This window comes from Schistocerca piceifrons, chromosome 2, assembly GCF_021461385.2.
Source record: "Schistocerca piceifrons isolate TAMUIC-IGC-003096 chromosome 2, iqSchPice1.1, whole genome shotgun sequence".
NCBI lineage: Eukaryota > Metazoa > Arthropoda > Insecta > Orthoptera > Acrididae > Schistocerca > Schistocerca piceifrons.
The window spans coordinates 577,101,610-577,129,523 of record NC_060139.1 but is presented as its reverse complement, the minus strand read 5'-3'; the positions used below and the strand labels follow the sequence as shown (position 1 = coordinate 577,129,523).

Below are 27,914 nucleotides of genomic sequence, written 5' to 3'. Positions count from 1 at the left end.
CTTGATGTGTCATGGACTCAACAAGTTGCTGAAGGTCCCTGGCAGAAATATTGAGCCATGCTACCTTTATTGTCAACCATAACTGTGAAACTATTGCCAGTTCAGGATGTCATGCACGAACTGACCTTTTGGTTATGTCCCATAAATGTTCAATGGGATTCAAGTCGGGTGAACTGGTCAGTCAAATCATTCGCTCGAATTGCCCAGAATGTTCTCCGAACCAATCGGGAACAACTATTGCCCGGTGACATGACATCATTGTTTGTGAACATGAAGTCCATGAATGGCTGCAAATAGTCACCAAGTAGCCAAACGTAACTACTTCCAATTAAGTATTGCTTCAGTTGGAACAGAGGACCCAATGTAATCCATGTAAACACACCCCACGCTGTCATGGAGCCACCACCAGCTTGCACAGTGCCTTGTTGACAACTAGGGTCCACGGCTTTCTAGGATCTGCACCACACTCAAACCTTATAATGAGCTCTCCTCAACTGAAATCATAATTCATCTGACCAGGTCACCGATTTCCAGTCATGTAGGATCCAAACAATATGATGAGAAGCCCAGGAAAGATGTTGCAAGCGATGTTGTGCCGTAAAAAAAGGCAGTCCTGTCAGTTGTCTGCAGTCACAGTCCATTAACACCAAATTTTGCTGCACTATCCTAATGGGTATCTTCACTGAATATCCCACATAGACTTCTGCAGTTATTTCATGCAGTGTGGCTTATCTGCCGGCACTAACAACTCTGCGCAAACGCTGCTGCAAGAGTAGGCCGTTGCCACTGTGTTGTCCGTGGTGCTTGAAAGCTGGTATTCTCAGCACACTCTCGACACTCTGATCTTAGAATTCCGAATTCCCTAATGATTTCAAAAATGGAAAGTCCCATGGATCTAGCTCACACCACTAGTCTATGTTCACAGTCTAATAATTCCCGTTGTGTGATCATAATTACATCAGAAACTTTTTAAATGAATCACCTGAGCAGAAATGACAGCTCCACCAATGCACTGCCCTTTCATACCTTGTGTATGCAATACTACTGCCTTCTGTCTATGTGAATATTGCTATCCCATGAATTTTATCACCTCAGTGTATATTAACAATAATCACAATTACTTTTGAAATAATAATCAGTTACTTACTTTTTTCCCACTTGTCTTATTTTCATTTCACTGCCCCTCATAAATGAGCAGAATGAATGTAACATTTTGATTAATCGTACAAGTGATCCACACAGTGTGAATTAACTAGCAAGAGGCCTGTGGTGCCTTTTCACAGTCCTCTCTTTTTCATCCTTTGCACTGAGTTGGTAAAGGCATAATTAGTAATTAACTGATCAAATATTACTTTTTATTTCTGTGCTTTTTATGGCAGCTCACCTCTATTCCGCACTGATGCAGTTTGTAGATGTTCTTTATTTCAGCACTTGCACTTACCTTGTATGTTCTCATTAGTAGTTTTCTCTTTGAAGTTTCTTTATTTCTTCTGAGAAATGTGTTCATCATTGTAAACACCTGTTGCATTACAGCATCCTGTCGGAGATCATCTCTACCCTTCAAGCAGAATACACCACGTTTAGTCAGATAATCAATGAAGCAGTGAGAAACAAAAGTAACACAAAGTGCTTGCAGGAAAAAGAACATTTAAAGAACAAGCATCAACATCAAATATAACATAGTTACAACACCATCTCTGTAGTTGAACAGTGCTGTAGCTTACTTCAGTGCAGAAGTAGCCGGGTTCGATTTCTTTCCTCAGGCACAGAGGTCTGGAACTGTATCCAAAAAGCCTCGTGAGGTGAAACGAGAAACACCTCGAATAGAGAAGCAGCAGCATGATAAGGATTTATCTACTGGCAATAACAGCTGGAAGGATTGATGACATGCCAATCACACATCCCAGACCATAGATTGCTCCTTGTACTATCTTGTAGGGAGCAGTTGGCCAGTCAGAACAGGTCTACGACCTAACTGAGAGTGAATGTTTATGTTACATTTTTTCAAATACTAGCTTGCTATGGAATATTTGTGAACGACATATATTGCAGTATCAAATTTGATCCCTGAACCAATTCACCTTGCAGCAATTGTCTCTTTCTTCCAATCGTATAAAAACAAGTTAAAACAGTTAAAATCACACAAGACAGACACACTGATAGGTGCTGTACAGGAAACGAACACATTCCTGTTTTAGGTGTAGCACTGGAGGTTGCACCTCCTGATGGTAAGCTCTGGCCATGCTCTATGTCTCTTTGTCATCTCTTTTTTCGTTTAGAAACAAAGAGTAAAAAAGCTTATTGCATTGTTATTCTGTAAAGTGTACTGCATGTAAAAGCAAAGTAACTTGGAAAATGCATAAAATACTGCAATTTCTTTTTTTAAGTATAATAATAGTAATAATAACAACAACAAATAAATATGCATGTCAACAAAAGCTACATCTCTATGTCTAATATTACAACTGAAATGACTTGTATCTTTAATTTGTCCTCCTGCATCCAGTAAAGTGCTTCACCCTTTTTAAATTGTATTTTCCACAAGTGCTTATCATGCAACAATGATCGTAAGACATTTGTAAGTGGATCTATTGAAATAAATAGTGTCACTGTGCAGTCTGCAAATTATATTTTATAAGACCGCTAATGCTATTAACAGTAATCCACCCTTTTAGTGGTGTTAACAGTTCCCCCCTGACATTAAATTGTCTGGTATCACAATAATCATACCCATCTTCAATCGTTACTACAAGTAGAGAAGCATTTCTGAAATTGTAAATCTACCTTTCACAGATATTCTTCTAAGTGCTGTGTTGTACTTGGTACTCTGCAGTATGCTAATTAATGACAGCAATAATATGTTTCAAACCAAGATAGTGTGGGATCTGTCTTTATGGCCAAGGTCACTAAATTATGGAAACAAGATTATAACCAACCATGCACGATATCAGGGCATCAGATGTTCACTGTGATCCATTCATTAGACAGGGAAAGCTTACCAATTCCTTTCATGTTTTCTGACAAGAGAAGAGTATCTGTCAGCAGTAGGTTTCACTCCCCCCTGCCAATCACACTTCACTCCACATTAATTCCCAACATAAGCGCACTACAATTTATCACAGTCGTCTATTCAATGTAGTTATATATCTACAACTTATAGGAGCTTCCTCTGGTAAAATATATTAACAGAAAAACGTAATAGCTGAGAATACTGATGGAAAAACATACACACAACATGCCCCCCCCCCCCCCCCCCCCCGCCCTCCCTAACCCAATTTAAGCCTTTGGTACCCATATACCCGAGGAGGAACAAAACTTCAGAAGTAGTGTTCACTATACTTGTACTACTGTTAGAATTCCACAAAGAATTATCTGAGTGCATATTCATTTTCACATATCTAAGTCATTGCATGAGAATGCAGCATCTAGTCCCCCCCCCCCCCCCCCCCTCCCTCCCCTTGGTGGGGAGGCTTGCGTGCCGCAGCGATACAGATAGCCATACTGCCGTACTGTAGGTGCAACCACAATGGAGGGGTATCTGTTGAGAGGCCAGACAAACATGTGGTTCCTGAAGAGGGGCAGCAGTCTTTCCAGTAGTTGCAGGGGCAACAGTATGGAAGATACACTGATCTGGCCTTGTAACACTAACCAAAACGACCTTGCTGTGCTGGTACTGCAAATGGCTGAAAGCAAGGGGCAGCTTTACTGTATGGTTAAATGATGATGGCATCCTCTTGGGTAAAATATTCTGGAGGTAAAATAGTCTCCCATTCGGATCTCCAGGCAGGGACCACTCAGGAGGACGTTGTTATCAAGAGAAAGACAACTGGCATTCGGATCGTGGAATGTCAGATGCCTTAATCAGGCAGGTAGGTTACAAAATTTAAAAAGGGAAATGGATAGGTTAAAGTTAGATATAGTGGGAATTAGTGAAGTTCAGTGGCAGAAGGAACAAGACTTCTGATCAGGTGAATATAGGTTATAAATACAAAATCAAATAGGAATAATGCAGGAATAGGTTTAATAATGAATAGGAAAATAGAAATACAGGTAAGCTACTACAAACAGCATAGTGGACGCAGTATTGTGGCCAAGATAGGTACGAAGCCCACACCTACCACAGTAGTACAAGTTTATATGCCAACTAGCTTCGCAGATGATGAAGAGATTGATGAAACGTATGACGACATAAAATAAATTATTCAGATAGTGAATGGAGACGAAAACTTAATAGTCATGGGTGACTGGAATTCGGTAGTAGGAAAAGGAAGAAAAGGAAATGTAATAGGTGAATATGGAATGGGGGTAAGAAATGAAAGAAGAAGCCATCTGGTAGAATTTTGCACAGAGTATAACTTAATCGTAGCTAACACTTGGTTCAAGAATCATGAAAGAAGGTTGTATACATGGAAGAAGCCTGGAGATACTAGAAGGTTTCAGATAGATTATATAATGGTAAGAGAAAGATTCAAGAATCAGGTTTTAAATTGTAAGACATTTCCAGGGGCAGATGTGGACTTTGACCACAATCTATTGGTTATGAACTGTAGATAAAACTGTAAACTGCAAAAAGTTGGGAATTTAAAGAGATGGGACCTGGATAAACTGAAAGAACTAGAGGTTTTCGAGCGTCTCAGGAAGAGCATTAGGGAACGATTCACAAAAATGGGGGAAAGAAATACAGTAGAAGATGAATGGGTAGCATTGAGGGATGAAGTAGTGAAGGCAGCAGAGGATCACATAGATAGAAAGATGAGGGCTAATAGAAATCCTTGGGTAACAAAAGAGATATTGAATTTAATTGATGAAAGGAGAAAATCCAAAAATGCAGTAAATGAAGCAGGCAAAAAGGAATACAAACATCTAAAAAATGAGATCGACAGGATGTGCAAAATGGCTAAGCAGGGATGGCAAGAGGACAAATGTAAGGATGTAGAGGAGCATATCACTAGGGGTAAGATAGATATTGCCAATAGGAAAAGTAAAGACACATTTGAAAAAAAAAGAACCACTTGCATGAATATCAAGAGCTCAGATGGAAACTCAGTTCTAAGCAAAGAAGGGAAAGCAGAAAGATGGAAGGAATATATAGAGGGTCTGTACAAGGGCGATGTTCTTGAGGAAAATATTATAGAAATGGAAGAGAATCTAGTGAAAATGAAATAGGAGATATGATACTGCATGAAAAGTTTGACAGATCACTGAAATACCTAAGTCGAAACAAGGCCCCTGGAGTAGACAACATTCCATTAGAACTACTGACAGCCTTGGGAGAGCCAGGCCTAACAAAACTCTACCATCTAGTGGGCAAGATGCGTGAGACAGGCGAAATACCTTCAGACTTCAAGAAGAATATAATAATTCCAATCCCAAAGAAAACAGGTGTTGACAGTGGTGAAAATCACCGAACTATCAGTTTAATAAGCCACAGCTGCAAAATACTACCACGAATTATTTACAGACGAATGGAAAAACTGGTAGAACCCAACATCGGGGAAGATCATTTTGGATTCCCTAAAATGTTGGAACACTTCGTGGCAATACTAACCCTACGACTTATCTTGGAAAATGGATTAAGGAAAGGCAAACCTATGTTCCTAGCATTTGTAGACTTAGAGAAAGCTTTTGACAATGTTGACTGGAATACTCTCTTTCAAATTCTGAAGGTGGCAGGGGTAAAATACAGGGAGCAAAGGGCTATTTACAATTTGTACAGAAACCAGATGGCAATTATAAGAGTCGAGGAGCACGAAAGGGAAGCAGTGGTTGGAAAGGGAGTGAGACAGGGTTGTAGCCTATCCCCGATGTTATTCAATCTGTATATTGAGCAAGCAGTAAAGGAAACGAAAGCAAAACTCGGAGTAGGTATTAAAATCCATGGAGAAGAAATAAAAACTTTGAGGTTCGCCAATGACATTGTAGTTCTGTCAGAGGCAGCAAAGGACTTGGAAGAGCAGTTGAATGGAATGGATAGTGTCTTGAAAGGAGGATATAAGATGAACATCAACAAAAGCAAAGCAAGGATAATTGCATGTAGTCAAATTAAATCAGATGATGCTGAGGGAATTAGATTAGGAAATGAGACACTTAAAGTAGTAAAGGAGTTTTGCTATTTGGGGAGCAAAATAACTCATGATGGTCAAAGTAGAGAGGATATAAAATGTAGCCTGGCAATGGCAAGGAAAGTGTTTCTGAAGAAGAGAAATTTGTTAACATCGAGTATAGATTTAAGTGTCAGGAAGTCGTTTCTGAAAGTATTTGTATGGAGTGTGGCCATGTATGGAAGTGAAACGTGGACGATACATAGCTTAGACAAGAAGAGAATAGAAGCTTTCGAAATGTGGTGCTACAGAAGAATGCCGAAGATTAGATGGGTAGATCACATAACCAATGAGAAGGTATTGAATAGAATTGGAGAGAAGAGAAATTTGTGGCACAACTTGACTAGAAAAAGGGATTGGTTGGTAGGGCATATTCTGAGGCATCACGGGATCCCTAATTTAGTATTGGAGGGCAGCGTGGAGGGTAAAAATCATAGAGGGAGACCAAGAGATGAATACACTAAGCAGATTCGGAAGGATGTAGGTTGCAGTAGGTACTGGGAGATGAAGAAGATTGCACAGGATAGAGTAGCATGGAGAGCTGCATCAAACCAGTCTATGGACTGAAGACCACAACAAAAACAACAACAACAACAACAACAACAGTTGTGATGAAATTCACATTTTTCTTTCTTTCTAAATTTTTAGACGTACTATTTTAAAAGGCCAACACACAGCGTACCTGAGGATAAAGCCTTACTGCTTTGAAACTGACTGTCAAAAAAACAGAATTGCTGAATGTGGAGCTTTTTTTGGCTGGAATGTTGGCCTTTGCAAAAATTTCAAGAGTTTTTTTTCGAAATGGTCTCTTCTCACTTTCTTCTTTTGGGGACTATTTAAGCTTTCAACAAATGGCTGTTTCTGTTGAGCAGCAGCATTTTCCTGCCCATGAACAGAGTGCTGCTCTGATTTAAGGTGTTTTTCAACATTATTTTTCTTTGGCTATCCAACGCAATTATTACAAAATCTCCAGAATACTGATTTCAAATTTTCGTGGCCATTTATAGCCATGTGACCTATACCTGACAGTGCTAAAGATAGAACCAACAAGGTACTTAGAGCAGAAGTACAACTGAAAATAATTCTATCTGCACGTTAGGGAAAGGCTTTCGGCGTGATGATCGCTACGGTGCAAAGTGCGGACACTATAAACTGGGAGTCGACCATGAGCATGAACTAGAATTATGACCACCATATGGGAAGGGAGCAGTGCAAGGAAACAAGCCCTGTACCCCCTCTTAGGGTAGCAGCCTACACCCACATTCGGTCTGTTTGTGAAACTGGAACTGATACACTGTTGGACATTGTTGCTCCCTTATGGTGCCATGAGAGTCATATTCAAACCTCATGATGGATGTTGAAATATGGAAAGGAAACAATGAGCAACATACAACACAAAGGGTTCGGTAATGACTAGCATGCAATTTCTTGCTGAGATTAATCAACAGTGTTGTAAATGACATTGTTCAGGCCCATCCTTTACCAGTATTTGATGCAATCACCCACCATCTAAACCTACCATATTACACCAGGTTTTCACCTTAAGCTAGGTGACAAACATAAATGTTTCTTGATGCTAGGGTCCATGGTTGAGTCCTACAATGCCTTATGTGGCACGTATCGTATACATCACTCATACCACCCACTACTGGTATGGCACCAGAGCATGGAGTGCACTGCTGCATCACTACATTCATGCACTTCTTATTTTGCAAATACATTCTTACACTCAATATCTTTCCACATTGGGCTTTGCCAGATAATGTGCAGTAAAGGTAATAAAAAAACTGGTTACTTTTTAGATACATGTGCACAAAAAAAGCCATTTCAAACTATCTCTGACAAAAATAATTTGTCTCAATACAATTCACTATGAAATACCATTTATTAGGTTATTTTGCATTTTGAGACAGAATTCACATCTACAATGGTTGACTGAAATGTAATGCCTCTACCTTCGTAACTCTTCAACAGTTGGCAGCATTGGTATGCAGCAGGTACTGGCTTGTTCCGTAGCCTCTTCTCTACAGCTCCAGTTGGTGGGAAGCCTTAGCATTGAACGGTTGTGTTGTTACAGTGTAAAGTATGGAACCCTGTGCAGGCTGTTGGTCAATACAATTTAAGCAATGTGCCGTCATTGAATTCTTGACAGCAGACGGTGTCACCCCAAAGGAGATTCATCAGAGAATGAAAGCAGTTTATGGTGATTGTGTTGATGTGAGTCCTGTACGTCCTTGGGGCGGGAACATCTGACCTGCGTGACGAAGCGTTGGACAGCCTGTGACAGCAACCACTAAGTTTCACAAGCAAAGTGTTGACAGATTGCTTCAGGATGATCGTCGTATCACTCAGAGAGAAATTGCAAGCATAATTGGCATTTCACAAGAAAGTGTAGGTCACATTATTGCTTTGCTTGGCTATCGGAAGACCTGAGACTTGAAATTTGCCAGGAACTTCACTCGCGTCACGAGAATGAAGGTGACACATGTCACCATTCAATTGAGTCAGGAGACAAAACGTGGGCACACCATTACAATATGGAGACGAAACATCAGTCTATGGATTATCGACACAAAGTCTCGTCCCAGGAAAAGGAATTAGACGCAGCCCTCAGCTGGATAAATCATGGCCACTGTGTTCTGTGATGCAGATGGTGTTATCTATGTTGATTTCCTCAACAATAAATTCAGAGCGTTACATTGCAATACTGCAAACTCTGAAACAATGGCTAACAAGGGTCCGGAAGGAAAAGGAAAATGTTTTCCTGCAGCATGACAATGCCAAACTGCAGATTTCACGTGTCACCACCACAGCAGAACTTCAGAGACTGAATCGCACCACCGTACGGCATCCTCTATACAGTCCAGATTTAGCACCATCTGACTTCCATCTGTTACCGATGCTGAAGGACGATCTGCGGGGACATCATTATGCTTCTGATGAAGACACTGAGAGAACTGAGTGACTGTGGTTGTGGAATGAGAGTGTCAACTTCTTCTGTGATGGCTTCAGAAAACTTGTTCCTCATTGGCAGAAATGTATCCAATTGGCTAGTGATTATGTGGAAAAATGAATATTTGTAATTAAAGATCACATTCTAAGGATCATTTCTGCATTTGATTTGTTAAAATATTCCCATTCAAAACCAGTTAATGAAGGTGGAGGCATTACTTTTCATTCAACCCTTTTATATTGCCATTTATTGCATATGTGAGTTTTTCAGGTCCCTTGATCTTCATTACTTTTGCATAGTACTGTTTGATACTGTAGGGATTATCAGGGAGGAACAGTTTTAACTGCTTTTACAATTCAATCTCCTCTCTACCAGAGAATTTACTTTTCTGCACCTAACTGCGAAGACTCTTTGAGTTGCGTACTCTGTTTATCTCTGAACGATACTTAGTGCCAATTACTTTCACAAGCAGCACAGGATGCACACACAAATTATTTGTAAACTAGTACAAATTATAATATTTGAGCCAAACAAATAATAATAAGCCCACATTTTTTTTATTGTTTTGGACTTCGGTTTTCTCATGTGATTAACTGTTTCTAAAAATACTTTGTTATATTATGTTTTATACTATCAGGTGCATTTTCTCTGATATTTAGACAAGTATTTGCAATTTCTTTTTTGCAATGTGTAGCTGGAGTCAGCCAAAATACTGTTCATGTGACACCTAGTGTCAGTGGAAAGATTTTTAAAAAGAGATTATAAGCAGAATTTTAAGTGCCCATTCGATACAGCAGTCCAAAATTGTCTAGTGCAATACATTTTAACAGGGTCAATAAAACACAAAGAACAACGAGTACTCGAGGAGCGGCAGAGAAGAACAGCTGTGTGGCGGTAGCAGTTAGTGTGGGCCAGGTTGCTGCTAGAGTACTAGTTATTCTTTATGTTTTACTGTCTCTGTTAATACATATAAACAAAACTAATATTGTACTACACTAATTTTAGACTTTACATTACAAAATGCACCTGATTACTCTTAGAAGTGACATTCTGTACATAGGCATGTATTACAAATGACTAATAAGATTATGTGAAACATATGCTATACTTCATTAACATGTGCCCAAGAACCAAACAAAACTTTCCTATTAAGATCACACAGGACAAACACATAAAGCACAGTTAAGACAACAAACTTCTGAAAAGTGATTTAATAAAAACAAGACACAAATAAGAGTGCAGAATGCAACAAAAGAATGACAAAAAAGGAAAAAGATAATAATTCTGGCATACGTGAAAACTCTGAATAAACTAGACAAACACAAACAACAGGTATGAGCAAGAAACAAAAACATATGGAATTTGAAACAAGAAAACTAATTGAGTTCATATGTAACCTTAATATGGTTTATGATATCATACTAAAACTAACTTGTGACTTTGTGATTAATGAGTACATTACAACATAAAATGCACATTTCACTACAGAAGTCTTCCAACTTAGTTCACAGTACAATGTTCCCTCGCGTCTGGATCCAGATACCTTCAACAGCCAATAATGTCCAATACATTTCTACGAGGCAGATTGTACTTTGATTTTGCTCTTTTATACCTACATCTAAATTTTGCATATCCCTAATAGCTGAGCTTACTTTTTACTGTGTTATGCATTTAGCTTTCCTCCTACGTCTTTTATGGAAGCAGAGCGAAGAAAAATAATTGCTTACATATTTCATTCAATATAATGTTATAATCATTTAGGAGTTTTATGTACAGAATAGTAATGTATTGTGATATTTCTTCTTCAAAATAGATCTTGAAATTTAGAAATAGACTTTTACAAGGTAGCTGGTATTCTTTGATGATCTACTAGATCCAATTTTTCAGTATCTCTGTGAAGTTCTCCTGTGAGTGAAACAAAACTATTATCATTCACATGGCTATTTTTCACGTACACTTCATGCACCCCGTTAACCCAACATGAACTTCAAGCTCCTGCAGAATTCCATTATAAAACATAAAACCATTTTTGTTACCTCTGTTGCAGACAAAATGTAGCTTGAATCAAAGTCTGTCACTTCTTTTACACATAACGGAACCCAAGTGATTGTTTCACTATTATCCTCACTTAATTGTTACTCTTTCAGTTTGTATTAGGCTATTAAGGATGTATTATGTCTGTAGTTAATGGCTACTACAGATGCCTCACCAGGCAAAACTGCTTGTGGACACTGTATATTCTGCTCCTTTCGTTCAGGAGTGTTTGCAAGTTAAAAATATATTTTGAAGGATTACATGCAGGTTATTTAGTGACTGTTTGGGTCCCAATGTTATCATCATCATCATCACCACCACCACCACCACCACCACCACCACCACCACCACCACCACCATCTGTGAGTAATCTACGGTTGCAATCAATGTTACCTGTTAAGTTGTTAACATACAATATGAACGTTAATGCTGATACAGTATTTTACTTTGGCAAATGTGAAATAATTTTAGTTTTGCGAGATAAATGTCCATTGATAATGTGCTGTTTGTAAATGGACATCTGTTGAGGGACCACATAATACTATCTCGGCATAAGTAAGTGTATTTATTTCACAGTGGACATTGTTTTTAAGGTGTAAAATAGAATATTCCTGCAAAGTACAAAGTATGAATACTGATTCTGCAGTATTTTTTATTCTGCAAACACATTAACTGTACAAAGTATAATTTTATGTCATAAATGTGAGAGTAGAAGACTGAAAATAATGAGACTATTGACAGTTGTGATATCAACAAAGGCAGACAGCACTGCCACCTTATGACAGTTATAGTCTGAAGTGTTAGAACACTGATGGAAGTATGGGACTGAATAATTTAATAATTTACATTTTTTGTGGGCTGTGAGAAAACAGTTCTTTAGGAGGTTCTCTCAACAATTTCTCATTTTAGTACTTGAATGGCCTGTAAAGGTACCAGCCATTACTTCCACACAAAGTTGGACACTTAACCAGGATGGTTACTCAAATTTGGAAAAAAATTTAGCTCAGAATTCCAGGAGTGAGAAGGAAGATGGTGTCCAGAAGCTCCTTATAAATTAATGGTGAATTATATACCAGCCCTAAGCAGTAGTTTAATTTCCATACAAGGTTACAAATGCAGAATTCCCTGAGATTTTATGAAATTCCATGAGATTTCCCTGATTCTTCCAGGTAAAATGCAGCTCCCAGAGAATTCCATATTTTCTAAAAGAATCGCCACCCTGCTAAAACGTGTGTAGCTGGATATTGTAAATGTCAGAAACATATAGTTTTGATCATTTTTGAATGATAGAAACATTATAAGGGTGGTTTTTTTCTATTCATAAAGCACATGAAAAAGCACATATGATGTTACAAATACAGGAAAGCTTATGACAAAACCACTAAAGTCTACACATTTTAATCTTGGAGATTATATACTAATCAACTAATCAAGAATCTGCTAACCTTCACTAGCTGAGGTCGTTTAATGCCATCTGTTCCAATGCATACAATTTTTTTTGGTGCATTCACTCCACCCACCATCTGATAAGTTTTTTCAAATCCTGCAATACCTGTACGTGAAAAATTTGTCTGAATTACATCATTTCAAGTTATGTTTCTCCCAAGTTTCTAAGCATTTCACTTATATACAGTATGAAAACATCGTAAGATTCTTCTTGCCAATTTGAATAAGCAACAAATAACAAACATTAAATAACAGAAAATATCTATACAAGAAAAGTAGCCTTATTTGCTTACAATGTGATAGATGTTTTTCCTAACAGGGAGACCACATGGCAATTGGATTTTTGTATTTTCTTAATTCATGGTATGTGAAGTTCATAACTGAAATTTCAACCAACCAAAGCAATTTGAGGCATCTTTCAGAACTTTTGAAGAAAATTGACTTTCAAGTATTGAGTGTCTTTAATACCCTAATTTTAGGTTGATTTTTCAACAGTCATTGTGGCTATGTGGTAGAATGTAGTGAACCTTTCTTTGATTCCTGCTTGATGCAAAATTTTTTAATAAAGGAGCATGTTTTACAAGCATTTCCATGAAGATACATAAATATGAAAAATTTTAATTTGTAATGTTCTTTTTCGTTACTTAACCTTTTTCATTGACAGTTTTCAAATAAAAGATTGGTTATTAAGAACTTATATTTGCAGCAAAAACTGGATTTTTGTGTGTGATATGTAATTAGAAATGAAAAGATGTGCATTTTTCATAAAAATGACAGTTTGACATGCGTTAATTCGCATATATTCTATGAAGTTTCTATTTAAATGACACAGATATATGCACTGAATGGGAAAACAAGAATCAAACCAGTGATTGAGTGATTACCAGTCTTGAGCTCTACTGATTTTTTCCATCTTTATGTATTTTATGCTTTACGGAAATGCTTGTAGAACATGATAGTTTGTTAAAAAATTTGGCATCAATAAGGAACTGAAACCAGGCTCACCACATGGCAAGTAAGCGTTCTGCCACAGAGCGATGCTGGCCATTTAAAAATCAGCTGTATTACAAACACTTACAAAGACTTGCAAAGATTATTTTCTTGAGAACTTTCAAGTATTGAGTCTCCATGCTTTGGTAGCTGATATTTGAATTCTGAACTTTATAAACATGATCTCCTTGTAAGACAGGTGTAGCCCCGTTCAAGACTCAAACTATGGTGATATTGTGAATGCTTATCAACTCATAATAATGAATGAAAGCTTTATTGCTAATACAAGATCGGAGAATGAGATGAAGTAAGGAAATAGGAGTAATATGGAACACATAGTGAAGGTAGGGAAAAAGCTTACTGAGGTGTGGTTAGTCTTTGTATTCCACCTATTCCAAACCTACACTAAAATATTTCAGTGTCTTTATCGATTTCTTTTTGTATTTTATAACATTTTTATGGTTCACAACTTAGAATGGACCCTCTTTTCTTCATATATGTGCACAATGTCTTTTTGCTGGATGATTAATAATGGCTGTTTATTTTTGCCACAAAACTTTTACTATTTTGTAAAAAAAGAAACTTGTTATATACGTCAGATTTTCTGGTTTGGATTACTCAAGTTTTAATTTTCAGGAGTCCTTTTCCTCGCCTGAAACACAATGCATGAAAATGTTGAGTTACAAGTTTGTCTTGTACACATATTATGTTTGTGAGTATGGCTTTCTTTATGCATGACAGAAAACACCCATGAAATGTAGTTTAGTGGAATTGCCAGTGTCTTGAGAGGGGGCTATAAGATGAACATTAATGAAAGCAAAACAACGGTACCATAACGTAATGCACTTCAATTAAAACGGGCAATGTTGAGGGAATTAGGTTAGTAAATGAGACACTAAAAATAGATGAGTTTTGCTATTTATGATGATGGCAGGATTAGAGTGTATAAAATGTAGAGTGGAAATGACAAAAGAAGAAGACAAATTTGTGAATGCCGAATATGAAATTAATTTTTAAGAAGTTTTTTCCGAAGGCATTTGTCTGGAATGTAGCCTTGTACAGGAGGGAAACGTGGGCGATCCGCAGTTTAGACAAGGAGATAACAGGAGCTTTTGAAATATGGTGCTACAGAAGAAAGCCGAAGATCAGAAGGGTGGATCACGTAAGTAGTAATGACGAGGTACTGAACAGAATTGGAAAGAAAAGAAACTTGTGATATAACTTGAGTCAAAGAAGGGATCAGCTGACAGGACATGTACAGCCACCAGTTGGTATAAAGACTTCAGGAGCAAGAGTAATAGCAAAAAAGAAGTTATAATACACTGTAAACATAGGCATCCGAATTAACAGCTACAAACAGGCTACAATTAGAGATTGTTAACATAAACCATATTACCACACGTATATTTCCTATGATCACCAACAGATGACTGAAAGCCCATACAAGCACATTACAGGAAGACAGAACACTTAAGACCAATAAAGTATTTCTCCACAATTACTGTAATTAACTGACAACACATAATTCACACTTATATTAAGTAATTACTCCTTGTGATAACCAGCCCCAAACAGTATATGTTCTTGTTCACTGTATAGAAGATGAGAGATCAGATCTGGTAATGCTGAAACGTTGACAGAGATCTTGTGATATGATCAACAATGCAGCATGAAGGGCAATCTTAAAACATGCATCTGTGGATTTTAAGGGAGAGGGTAAGGAGTCATTCCAATCCCAGGAGCGGAAAGACTTACCTTGGGGGGAAAAAGGGACAGGTATACACGCGCGCGCGCCCACACACACACACACACACACACACACACACACACACACACACACACACAGAGAGAGAGAGAGAGAGAGAGAGAGAGAGAGAGAGAGAGAAAACAATGTGAATAAATAAAGGAAGTCGGCCATAGAGGTTTTTTTGTGAATACATAACGATTGTGGCATCTTTGAGTGTTGTGAGCAATTGTAATGATAGCACATCCAGATGTCTCTCTCTGTCAATGCATCAGTTTAAGATCAGTATTAACTGAACAAGAGTGATAGTTATTAATATAAACATAGCCTAATTATGTACATTCCTTGAAATGTCTACAAACCAAAAGTAACACATTCTCGTGCAGTGTCAAATGAGCAGTATTGTACAATCTATTCATTAGGAAATTTATTTGGTGAAGGACAGAAAGTGTGGAGAGAGAGAGAGAGAGAGAGAGATAGTTTCGCTTACCAATAATGTTGCTGTATTGACAATTAGGCTTTACTGGAATTGTCAGTGTTGGTACTAGTACAGTATCACAGTTCTTTAACTTAGTTAGAAGCTCCCCTCTTGGAATTTGACCTGCAATTGAAATTTTTATGTATAACCCAAATCATGCTGCACTAGCAACTATATTAAAAAAAAGATCAGCTGGTATATATAGATGTGCATCGACAGAGACTGGACAATCATTTACAGCAAGAAGATGAAATGGAGAGCAGGAATGGTTCTTCATAAACAGAGGAAGTAACACGCCCATCAGGTTTAATTTTGCACCACAATGAAATTTTTTGCTACTATACTAACAAGTTCAACATCTACATCTACATCTACATCCATACTCCGCAAGCCACCTGACGGTGTGTGGCGGAGGGTACCCTGAGTACCTCTATTGGTTCTCCCTTCTATCCAGTCTCGTATTGTTTGTGGAAAGAAGGATTGTCGGTATGCTTCTGTGTGGGCTCTAATCTCTCTGATTTTATCCTCATGGTCTCTTCGCGAGGGAGCAATATACTGCTTGACTCTTCGGTGAAGGTATGTTCTCGAAACTTTAACAAAAGCCCGTATCGAGCTACTGAGCGTCTCTTCTGCAGAGTCTTCCACTGGAGTTTATCTATCATCTCCGTAACGCTTTCGCGATTACTAAATGATCCTGTAATGAAGCGCGCTGCTCTCCGTTGGATCTTCTCTATCTCTTCTATCAACCCTATCTGGTACGGATCCCACACTGCTGAGCAGTATTCAAGCAGTGGGCGAACAAGCGTACTGTAACCTACTTCCTTTGTTTTCGGATTGCATTTCCTTAGTTAATGGAAGTGTGTCAATTTTTTAATTTAACTAATTCTTTACAAGTATTTGTATACAGCGTGTTATCATTCTAATTGTTTTTTCACTGCAGACAAAGACAGATATTACTAATACTATTTTCTTCTCGCAATGTGATGCCTACAATACAGACATTCAGCATTTACTTAATCTACGATTGTACTGTCTTGTGAAGTATGATTTAATGGACAGGCACACAAAAGATGTTGGTCACTGAAGTTTCACAAGACTATCATTTGTTAAAGAGCCAGATAAAAAGCAGTCAACATGAGTGCAAATACGAGCTTCTTATATTGAGGACACTTTCTTTCAGACTTAAAAAATTGTGCAAAAATGCGGATGAAATAAATAATGTGAAGAACAAATGCTACAGATTTCCTGTAGAACATAAACGGAGTGGAGAAATACGGTAACTCTATTTCACTCCCACGTTATTTCCTATCTTACACTTGCCTATGTATAAATATTCATTTCCTTCTAGTTTCAAACCATGGGCCATGCACACTATTCACCTTGTTCTTTCACAGGTATGTTGTATCTTTAGTTTTATTCCTTATGCTCAAAAAATGATTATTACTTGTAGTTTTTACAATCAGGTCTTCATCACTTCAGCATTGGAATCAACAATATCCTCAATTCATATATATCTAAACCACCTGTTCTGAAAGTACAAACAGATATTAAGTAAAATCATCATACTTGCATATGACTTTTTAGGTTCTGTGCTTGAATCTGTAAAAATGGAATCCTTACAGGATCACTTTGTGTCTGTCTGTCCAACGGTTAAGGACCCTTTCTTGCAGGAATGGGTAGATGTAACATGTTCAAATTTATGTCACGTATGTCTGTGGTCCCTTGACAGTATGAAATACAGCTTAAAATAGCTTTTAAGTCAATTAAATCAAAAGATATGGCCATTTTTGTCTCATATTTTGATACTAAAAAACTTGCTCATCGAAAACTATAGGGCACTTCTTGTTGACTTAGAATCACAAAATTTGGCAAGAAGGAGGGTTTTGCAGTAAAGTACAGGAAAAAAACCAAAACTAAAAAAACTGTAATAATATAACACAAAAAATATTTTTAACAATGGAAATAATCAATTTTTGACAATATAATGTAATTGGATAGACAAAGAAATATACTCAACAAGCAGCAGCTGGAGAATATACATACATACAAAAAATGTTTTACTTACGCAAGCTAACAGAGCCAGTGCCTCCTCCTTCCAGCAGAATGGTTGCAGGGGAAAGAATAGGGGTGAAGGAAAAGGAGGTTTACTGGAGAGGATGAGAAGGAAACACTGATTGTTGGGGACTGCACCAGATGAGGTTTGAAAACCTGAGAGCTTAAAGGTGGAAGACAGAAATTACTGCTAAAACATGAATGAGTTAATAAGAGTGAAAAGCTAAGTACATTGCATGTGCTAGATGTGGGAAGGAGATGGCAAAAAATAGACAGTTCAGAAAATGAAAGATGTAAAAAGCTAAAATGGAGTGAAGAAAGGAGTAGTTACTCTGAAGAAAGTTGAGATGGAAGGAATTAATTTAAATTGAAGGCAGGTGGGTGGGTGAAGAGAATCAAGGACATGTTGCAGTGCTAGTTCCAGTCACCGAGTTCTGAGAAACTGGTGTCTGGGGGAAGAATCCAGATGGTATGTGTGGTGAAACAGGCATCAATGTTATGACTCATGTTGTATAGCATGCTCTGCAACAGGATATTGCATGTTGTTGGTATACACTCTGACTGTGCCCATACATCCTAACTGATAACTTGGTGGTAGTCCTGCTGATGTAAAAAGCCGAACAGGGTTTACATAACAGCTGATATATGACATGTCTCATTTTACAGGTGGCTCTCCATTTGATAGTATATGTTTTGTCAGTTACAGGGCTGGTATAGGTGATGGCAGGAGGGTGCATAGGTTAAGTCTTGCAATGGGGATGGCCGCAAGAGCCATAAGGGTAGGGAGATGGGTGCAGAAGGAGCATAGAGTCTGACAAGGATATTGTGGAGATTGGGAGGGCGATGAAAAGCTGTTCTAGGTGTGGTGGGCAAAATGTCAGACATAATGGATCTAATTCCAGAACATGATATTAAGAAGTCATTGTGTTGTTGAAGTAGCTGATTAACACCTTCAAGGTCAGGATAATACTGAGTGGCAAGTGATGTGCTCTGAAGCTGTTTTTTGGAGGGATCAGCGGTAACAGGATTGGATGTGATAGGCTGGAAAATCTGCTTTTAAACTAGGTTGGTAGGGTAGTTACATCCAGTGAAGGCTGAGGTCGGACAACTTGTTAAACTTCCTGAGCTCTCTGAATACCTTCTCCAAATTAAAGTTCACATGATCCTATTCCAGATCCCATGCCACCTTCCACGATGTTGATCTCACCCTCACTGTATACCAGCTACACTTTTCCATCCACATTAAATCTACTAACAGCCAACAGTACTTGCATTTTGACTGTTGCCATCCTTTCCATGTCAAACGTTCCCTCTCATACAGCCTTGGCATTCAAGGGAAACGTATTTCTTCAGATGCAGGCTCTTTACAGCAGCACACTACCATCCTCTCCTCAGCCTTCAATGGACACAATTAGCTCACCAGATGTATTGAACCATATTATTTTTTCATTCTTTTCTTTTCTTATACATACAAGCTATATGTAAACTGAATGAGTTATAGACACCGCCAAAGGTAAATTAATGAGTTGTTTTATGGCAAGGATAATGTTTTGATACATCGTTAAATATCTGTATGAAACCATGTAAGAAATACTCTCTTCAATTTATTGATTCCTATATCTACACCCTTTTTTTTCGAGAAGTGGTAGCATACGGATGTATGCTTGGATCCGTCATACCACCACTGTTAAATATGGGTTTTTTAACTGTTCATTAAAAATATTATATAAAGTTATTAGAAAAGGAATATTTATTTGCACCATTATATGGTCAACACCTATCTGTTCATCATTTCACTCGCCACTGAAATCCTGCATCAAGAGGTTCAGTGCAGACAATAATAATTTAAGCAGTATCTTTAGGAGCGTTCCTGCACTGACATTGTCATAATCAAGACTAAACACAATGGAATTAATGTGAAGATCGACAATTTCAATGGTTGTTCAAAAGCTGATTTCCTGCACCATCATATCCAATCCTGGTACTGCTGATCCCTCCAAAAAACAATTTCAGAGCACACCGCACCACTTGTCACTCAGTATCATCACGACCTTGAATGTGTGAATCAGCCACTTCGACAAGGCCGTGGCTTCCTAACATTACACCCTGAAATGAGATACATTCTGTCTGAGAGATTTTGCCCACCACACCTAGAACAGCTTTTCGTCACCCTCCCAATCTCCACAATATTGTTGTCAGACTCTGTGCTCCTTCTGCACCCATCTCCCTACCCTAGTGACCATTCCTGATGGCTCCTACCCTAGTGACCATTCCTGCTGCAAGACTTGTCCTATGTACCCTCCTACCACCGCCTACACCAGCCTTGTAACTGGCAAAACATATACTATCAAATGGAAATCCACCTGTGAAACCACACATGCCGTACAACAGCTGTTATGTAAACACCATTCAGTCTTTTAAATCAGCATGACTACCACCAAGTTATCAGTTATGATGAATGGGCAGAGGAAGACGGTGCATACTGGCAACACACAATATCCTGTTGCAGAGCAGGCTATACAACATGACAGTCGGGACTTGGTCTTGTTTGACCACATGCGTCATCTGGATTCTTTCCCCAGATAGCAGTTTCTCAGAACTCCACACGTGGGAACTAGTGCTAACAGGTTGGCGTATCAGGTTCAAATCTATAATCCCTTGGTGGTATAAGACATTTAAGCTTATAAGTCAATTCAATCAAAAGATTCAAACATTTATGTCACATACTTTGAACTTGCAAATCCACTCATAAACACGTATAGGGTACTTCCCATTGACCTGGAATCATGAAACTCAGCAAGATGCAAGGTTTCATGGTACAGGTAAAGGGAAAAATCTAACATGAACAAATACTTTTTGTTATTTTTTCCCATCTGTCTGTCTGTCTGTCTGTCAAGACCCCTTTTCAACATGAACAGATTGTTGTATCAAATTCAAATTTATGTTGCTTACTAGGGTCTATGATCCCATGGCAGAGTAAAAAATTTAAGCTTCTACGTTGTTGTAACCAACAGATTTGGCCATTTATGTCACATATTGTGATACTCACAAGCTTACTAATCAAAACCTATAGGGTACTTCCTGTTGACGTAGAATTATGAAATTTGGCAAGAGGCAATGTTTCACAGCTCAATTAAAATAAAAAAATCTGACAATTGTTGAACTGTAAACAGAAATATCTTTTTGCTATTAGAACACACATTGCCTTCATCATCCGTCAAAAGCACAATAGATAAACATTACTGCATGCAAACATTCAAAATAAGGTAGGCCTAAATAAAAAATACTTTATTAAATGCTCTATAGTGAAAGGCAATCAATTCTGGGGCCTATGTAATGCCCAAAATTGTTGCAGTCAGTTTTACAAATAGAAAGAAATTGGTATGGGCTGTGCAGTAGATGTGGGAGTGTGTAGATTTGGACTCCCTCAGCAAATGGTTGTTGTTTTGGCAACAGTAACAGCATATGCATTAGCATGGTGGAACAATTTTCAATGCTTGCACATCTTTGGCTGTTTAGCTAGAATTCTTTTGAAAATATTAAGGGAACAGTCTTCTTCTATGATAGTTTGTGCTTATTATTGTGCTAATTGCAACAAAAACACGAACACCAACCTCTTGTTCACATTGTTTCACCTCTTCACTGCTGTTGCACAGGTATTACTGAGGAGTATGTAGACCCATGACTTGTATACTGTCTTTGGATCATACCTGAACAGACGGATATTTTTTACGAGCTAAGGAGTAGAATACTTGCACACTGAAACGTATCAAGTATCCAGTGATGGACAAACTATCAAAGATCCTACTCCTATCGGGAAACATGTTGTGGTGTCCACTGATTGGATAATTTTCGGCCGCAGAAAAGATTCTTTAACAAAACTGTAGAGATTTCCACTGATCTAATGCCAAGAACTACACTGAATGTGTAGAAATGGACAAAGTAAATCCTCTTCAACCATTCTTTGAACGCTAACTGTGTTTCACATGATGCTGGAAGTTGCTGAAACTTCCATAAATATTCATCTTTAAGACAATTTGTTTTATGTCGGAATTCATGCAGTTGGTGAAAGATAAAGACCATGCAAAGAAAATATTATTCAAATTTTAAATGCAATCTTGAAGGCATACTTAAATGTTGAAAACTATTACATGGATATACTCTCATTTCAGTTACCTGGCTGACAAAGCAGGACGTGAAAATTTAAACAATAGATTGTAATAGATGGTGAAACTAAATATGTGTCTGGAACACATGCAATGAACAAATTCCAGTCATTCTGAGAACTTTCCAGCTAGTCCTGATAAGTAGATTTAATTTATTTTGAAAGGAAAGGGCTACTAAATACTGACTCTTCAACTTCAGGTACATTACTCAGCTGAGTTCCGGTAAGATGAGTGTAGACAGTACGTATAAACCTGTTAAATACATACAATATTTGAAGTGGCTGTTTTAATTTGCAAAAACACTGAACAACTTATGGATAATCCTACTTTCACATGCTTGTTGACTTACCGTGTTCTGGGAAGAGATCAAGTCATTGTTGTGTAGACCATTAAAATGTGCGTGGTAAGTAATAAGATTACTATGACAAGCTCTGGTCTAATTAAAAACCATCAAAATACACTGAGACCAACAATAGTGAAATAGTGTAAAGATGACACGCTGAGTTGCAGGCAGGCACAACAAAAAGACTGTTGCATACTACACTTCTGACCAAAGTCTTCTTCAGAAAAGAAAGAAAAACAACACACATATTCACACAAGCATGCACACATGATCACTATCTTCAGCTGCTCTAGCCAGACGGCAACTGTTGCATTGATAACATCAATCAGGGGTGGGGCAGGAAAGTGGGAGGGATAGCAGTGTGTGTGTGTGTGTGTGTGTGTGTGTGTGTGTGTGTGTGTGTGTGTGAGAGAGAGAGAGAGGGAGAGGGAGAGGGAGAGGGAGAGGGAGAGGGAGAGGGAGAGGGAGAGGGAGAGGGAGAGGGAGAGGGAGAGAGAGAGAGAGGGAGGGGGGGGGGAAGAAGAACCCTGTCTGTTTGTGTAGGGACAGTGGTAAAAGACAATAGGACAAGGCTGCCCGCGGGCAGTGTTGTGAGGCTGGTAGGGAGGAGGGAGGGGGGGGGGGGGGAGAGATAGGAAAGGAGAGGCGCAGAGGGGGGAAAATACTGGTGGAAGTGTTAGCAGAGAATGAGCACAATGAGGGTGGGGCATGTGATGTGAATTAGGAGGAGGTTATGCGACAGGGGGCAGATACTGTTGTGTGGAAATTGTGGGGCCAGTACATTTTGTAGGTTAAGGCCAAGATCATTTTTGGAGTGGAGAATATGTTGTAAGGATAATTCCCACCTGCGGAGTTCAGAAAAGTTGGTGGTGGAGGGGAGACTCCAGATGGCCATTGTTGTGAAGCAGCCACTGAAACTGAGCATGTTGTGTTCAACTGCATTTTGTGCCACAGGGTGATCAACTTTGTTACGAAACTGGAAACCAGCAGCAAAGGGAACGAAACTCAAAAAATTGGAGAAACTAAAAGCAGAAGGAAAGCTTAAAAAACCACTACCGAAAGGGGTTGACTGTCACCAAAAAGAGCTTCAAATGACTGACTTCATCTCACTGGCACTAATAAATTCGAGAACGCAATAGGCTGAGCACGTGTCATCTGCTAAAATGGACGATATATCAGGAGACAGCTGTAGACGGGCGCGTAACGGAGTAAAATAGGAGCACTCAAGTAAAAGGTGTCTTACCGTCCACAGCTGAGAGCAGTGGGGACAGAGTGGGGGAGGATCTCGCTTAAAAGATGTCGATGGCTAAAAAGACAGTGCCCTATCCGGAGTCTAGTTAAAATTACCTCCTCCTGGCGCCGCGTTCGGGAGGAAGAGGTCCAAGCACAGGGAAGAGCTTTCACGTCCCGCAATTTATTATGGGGAAGTGTCGACCAATGTGCGTGCCATAAAAGAACAACACGACGACATAAAACACTCTGTACATCGGCAAAGGGAATCGTGCGAATAGCTGGCCGAAGAAGAGAGACTAAAGCCCTGGCCGCTATATCGGCCGCCTCATTTCCACAGATACCAACATGTCCTGAGATCCAGAGGAACGCCACTGAGACGCCCCCCAAGTGGAGCAAGTGTAGGCAGTCCTGAATCCGGTGGACCAGAGGGTGGACAAGGTAGAGAGCCTGGAGACTGAGGAGAGAGCTGAGAGAATCTGAACAGATAACATACTGTATCCGCTGATGACGACGGATGTATTGGACAACCTGGAGAACAGCGTAAAGCTCCGCAGTATAAACCGAACACTGGTCGGGAAGCCGAAATCGATTTGGGGTGTCGCCAACAATATAGGCACTCCCTACACCTAACGATGTTTTTGAACCATCAGTGTAAATAAATGTGGCTTCCTTCATTTGTGCACATAGAGCAGAAAATGCCCGATGATAAACAAGTGAAGGGGTACCATCCTTGGGAAACTGACAAAGGTCACGGAGCAGGCAGGTCCGGGGACGGAGCCAAGGCGGTGCTGTACCGCAAGTTGTCAAGAAAGTTTTAGGAAAGCGGAAGGAAAAAGAATGGAGCAGTTGACGGAAGTGGACTCCCGGTGGTAGTAGGGAGGAAGGGCGGCCTGCATACCCTAAATCCAAGGAGGTGTCGAAAAAAATGTCATGGGCCGGATTAGCAGGCATGGAAGACAAATGGCTAGCATAACGACTCAGAAGGGCAGCTCGCCGATTGGACAGCGGAGGTTCAGCAGTCTCAGCATAAAGGTTTTCCACAGGGCTGGTGTAAAAAGCTCCGGACACTAAACGTAATCCACGTTGGTGGATAGAGTCGAGACACCGAAGAATAGACGACCGAGCAGAGGAGTAAACCATGCTTCCATAGTCCAATTTTGAGCGCACTAAGACGCGATAGAGGCGGAGAAGGACCACTCGGTCCGCTCCCCAGGAGGTACCATTCAGGATACGGAGGGTGTTGAGGGATCGCAGACAGCGAGCCGAAAGATAGGAAACGTGGGAGGACCAGCACAGTTTTCTGTCAAACATAAGACCCAAGAATTTAGTGACGTCCGAAAACGGAAGGTTGACAGGTCCTAGATGTAAGGAGGGTGGAAGAAACTCCGTACGACGCCAAAAATTAACACAAACGGTCTTTCTGGGAGAAAAGCGGAAGCCTGTTTCGATGCTCCAAGAGTGGAGGGGATCGAGACAGCCTTGAAGACGTCGTTGAAGAAGGCTGGTCTGTTGAGAGCTGTAGTAGATCGCAAAAGCATCCACAAAGAGGGAGCCCGAGACATCAGGAAGGAGACAATCCATAATCGGATTTATGGCAATGGCAAACAGTACAACACTTAGCACAGAGCCCTGGGGTACCCCGTTTTCTTGGGAGAAAGTACGGGAGAGAGTAGTGTTCACCCGCATTTTAAATGTGCGCTCTGCCATAAATTCGCGAAGAAAAAGGGGCAACCGACCGCGAAAGCCCCAAGAGAACAGTGTGCGGAGGATACCTGTCCTCCAACAGGTATCGTATGCTCTCTCCAGATCAAAAAATATTGCTACTGTTTGGCGTTTCCGGAAAAAATTGTTCATGATATAAGTGGAGAGAGCAACAAGATGGTCAACTGCAGAACGATGCTTTCGGAAACCGCATTGAGCAGGTGTTAAAAGACTGCGGGACTCCAGCCACCAAGCTAAACGGCAATTCACCATACGCTCCAAAACCTTACATACACTACTTGTGAGAGAAATGGGGCGATAGCTAGAGGGGAGATGTTTGTCCTTTCCAGGTTTCGGAACAGGAATGACGATAGCTTCCCGCCATCGTCTGGGAAAAGTACTGTCGGTCCAAATTCGATTATAAAGGCGAAGGAGGTAACACAGACTATGGTATGATAAATGCAGCAACATTTGGATGTGGATACCATCCGGTCCTGGGGCTGAGGAGCGAGAAGAAGAGAGTGCATGTTGGAGTTCCCGCATGGAGAAAACAGTATTGTAGCTTTCGCGATTTTGAGAGGAGAAAGCAAGAGGTCGCAATTCCGCTGCACGTTTCTTCGGGAGAAACGCTGGCGGGTAATTTGAAGAGCTCGAAATCTCAGCAAAGTGTTGACCCAATGAGTTAGAAATTGCGACGGGGTCCACTAATGTATCATGCGCAACAGTGAGCCCAGAGACCGAGGAGAAACTAGGCGTGCCTGATAACCGTCGAATCCAACTCCAAACTTCCGAGGAGGGAGTGAAGGTGTTAAATGAGCTAGTAAAGAAGTCCCAGCTTGCCTTCTTGCTATCGTGGATGACGCGACGGCACCGCGAACGGAACTGCTTATAGCGGATACAGTTGGCCAAAGTAGGATGGTGTCTGAAAACGCGAAGAGCACGTCGCCGCTCACGTATTGCGTCACGGCATGCCTCGTTCCACCAAGGAACTGGGGGGCGCCGGGGCAGTTCGGAGTTGCGAGGTATTGAACGTTCCGCAGCTGTAAGAATAACGTCTGTAATATGAGTGACCTCATCGTCGACGCTAGGAAAGTGACGGTCATCGAATGTCGCTAGAGACGAAAAAAGTGTCCAATTGGCTTGGGCAAACTTCCAGCATCTCGGGCGCATATATGGCAGTTGTGGCTGCAATCGAAGCACACATGGAAACTGGTCACTCGAGTGTGTATCAGCAAGGGCGAACCATTCGAAGCGCCAAGCTAGCGGAACAGTACCGACCGAAAGGTCCAAATGAGAGAAATTTGTCGTGGAGGCAGACAAAAATGTAGGGTTCCCAGTGTTGAGGCAAACAAGATCCGCTTGGTGGAAGACGTCTAGCAATAGTGAGCCACATGGACAAGGATGTGGAGATCCCCAAAGCGGGTGTTGGGCATCGAAGTCCCCAACCAGCAAATAGGGGGAAGGAAGCTGACCAAGAAGATGAAGGAGATCAGGTCGTGCCATTGGTGTGGACGATGGAATGCGTACAGTACAAAGAGAGAAGGTGTATCCAGAAAGGGAAAGGCGGACAGCGACAGCTTGGAAGGAAGTGTTTAAGGGGATTGGGTGATAATGGAGAGTATCATGGAGAAGAATCATGAGTCCTCCATGTGCTGGAGTGCCTTCAACAGAGGGAAGATCAAATCGGACTGACTGAAAATGGGGGAAAACAAAGCAGTCGTGGGGTGCAGCTTTGTTTCCTGAAGACAGAAGATGACCGGCGAGTAGGATCGTAAGGTGATCGTCAATTCATCCCGATTGGCTCGAATGCTGCGGATATTCCAATGGTTGATGGACATAGGGTGGACAGAATATGGAAGAATGTGACCAAAGTTGCCGTCAACTCAACGACTGGTGACCGACAGCATGGAACCGCACTCAGCCGAAGGCAGAAGATCCTGATCCATAGGTTGTTCAGGAGCAGCTCCTGCCACCAGCGATCGGCCGGTTGATCGGCCGCCAGCAGTGCACCTCGGCGACACAGAAGACGGCCGAGGGCAGTTACCGCCAGGTTGTGCTGTAGATGAGACATGCTGTGGCGGAGAAGGAGAAGAACTGGGTTTCTTATTAGCCTTCTTGGAAACATGATGTTTAGATGAAGGAAGAACCAATGGTTGTGAAGTTGGGGCACGTAAAAAATCTTCACGAGTATGATCTTTTTTGGAAGTCCGGGTGTCTGACTTTCGGGATCGAGGTTTAGCAGAACCCGATGAAGGATGAGCCATAGAGTGAGCAGGCGAAAGTGGGGAGGTTGAACGGGCGATCTTTGCGCTGGCCGATCTGACGACCGTGTCACTAAAGGTGAGATCACAAGTCTGCGTGGCCGCCTCCTTTGTTGGCCGAGGAGAGGCAAGGACAGTGCTGTATTTTCCTGTCTGAGGCACAGTGGGCTTTCGACTGGCGAATAATTTTCGAGCAACAAAGGTCGACACCTTTTCCTTCACTCTGATTTCCTGAATGAGCTTTTCGTCTTTAAAAATGGGGCAATCTCGAGAGGAAGCAGCGTGGTCACCCATAAAGTTGATGCAACGAGGGGATGGAGGTGGACAAGCACCCTCATGGGCATCCTTGCCACACGCAACACATTTGGCCGGGTTGGAACAGGACTGGCTGGTATGATTGAACCGCTGACAC

General features: G+C 40.4%; 1 protein-coding gene across 1 annotated transcript in view; it reads right to left on the bottom strand.

Annotated features, from left to right (window-relative positions):
* LOC124777774 (serine-protein kinase ATM-like) overlaps positions 1-27,914 on the bottom strand; it is a 470,606-nt gene that overhangs the window by 59,221 nt on the left and 383,471 nt on the right. The window contains exons 38-40 of the mRNA XM_047253284.1: positions 15,759-15,869; positions 12,534-12,640; positions 1,442-1,558 (exon numbers count right to left, since the gene is read on the bottom strand). Of these exons, the coding sequence (XP_047109240.1) occupies positions 1,442-1,558; positions 12,534-12,640; positions 15,759-15,869 (335 nt within the window). The remainder of the gene's footprint in view (positions 1-1,441; positions 1,559-12,533; positions 12,641-15,758; positions 15,870-27,914) is intronic.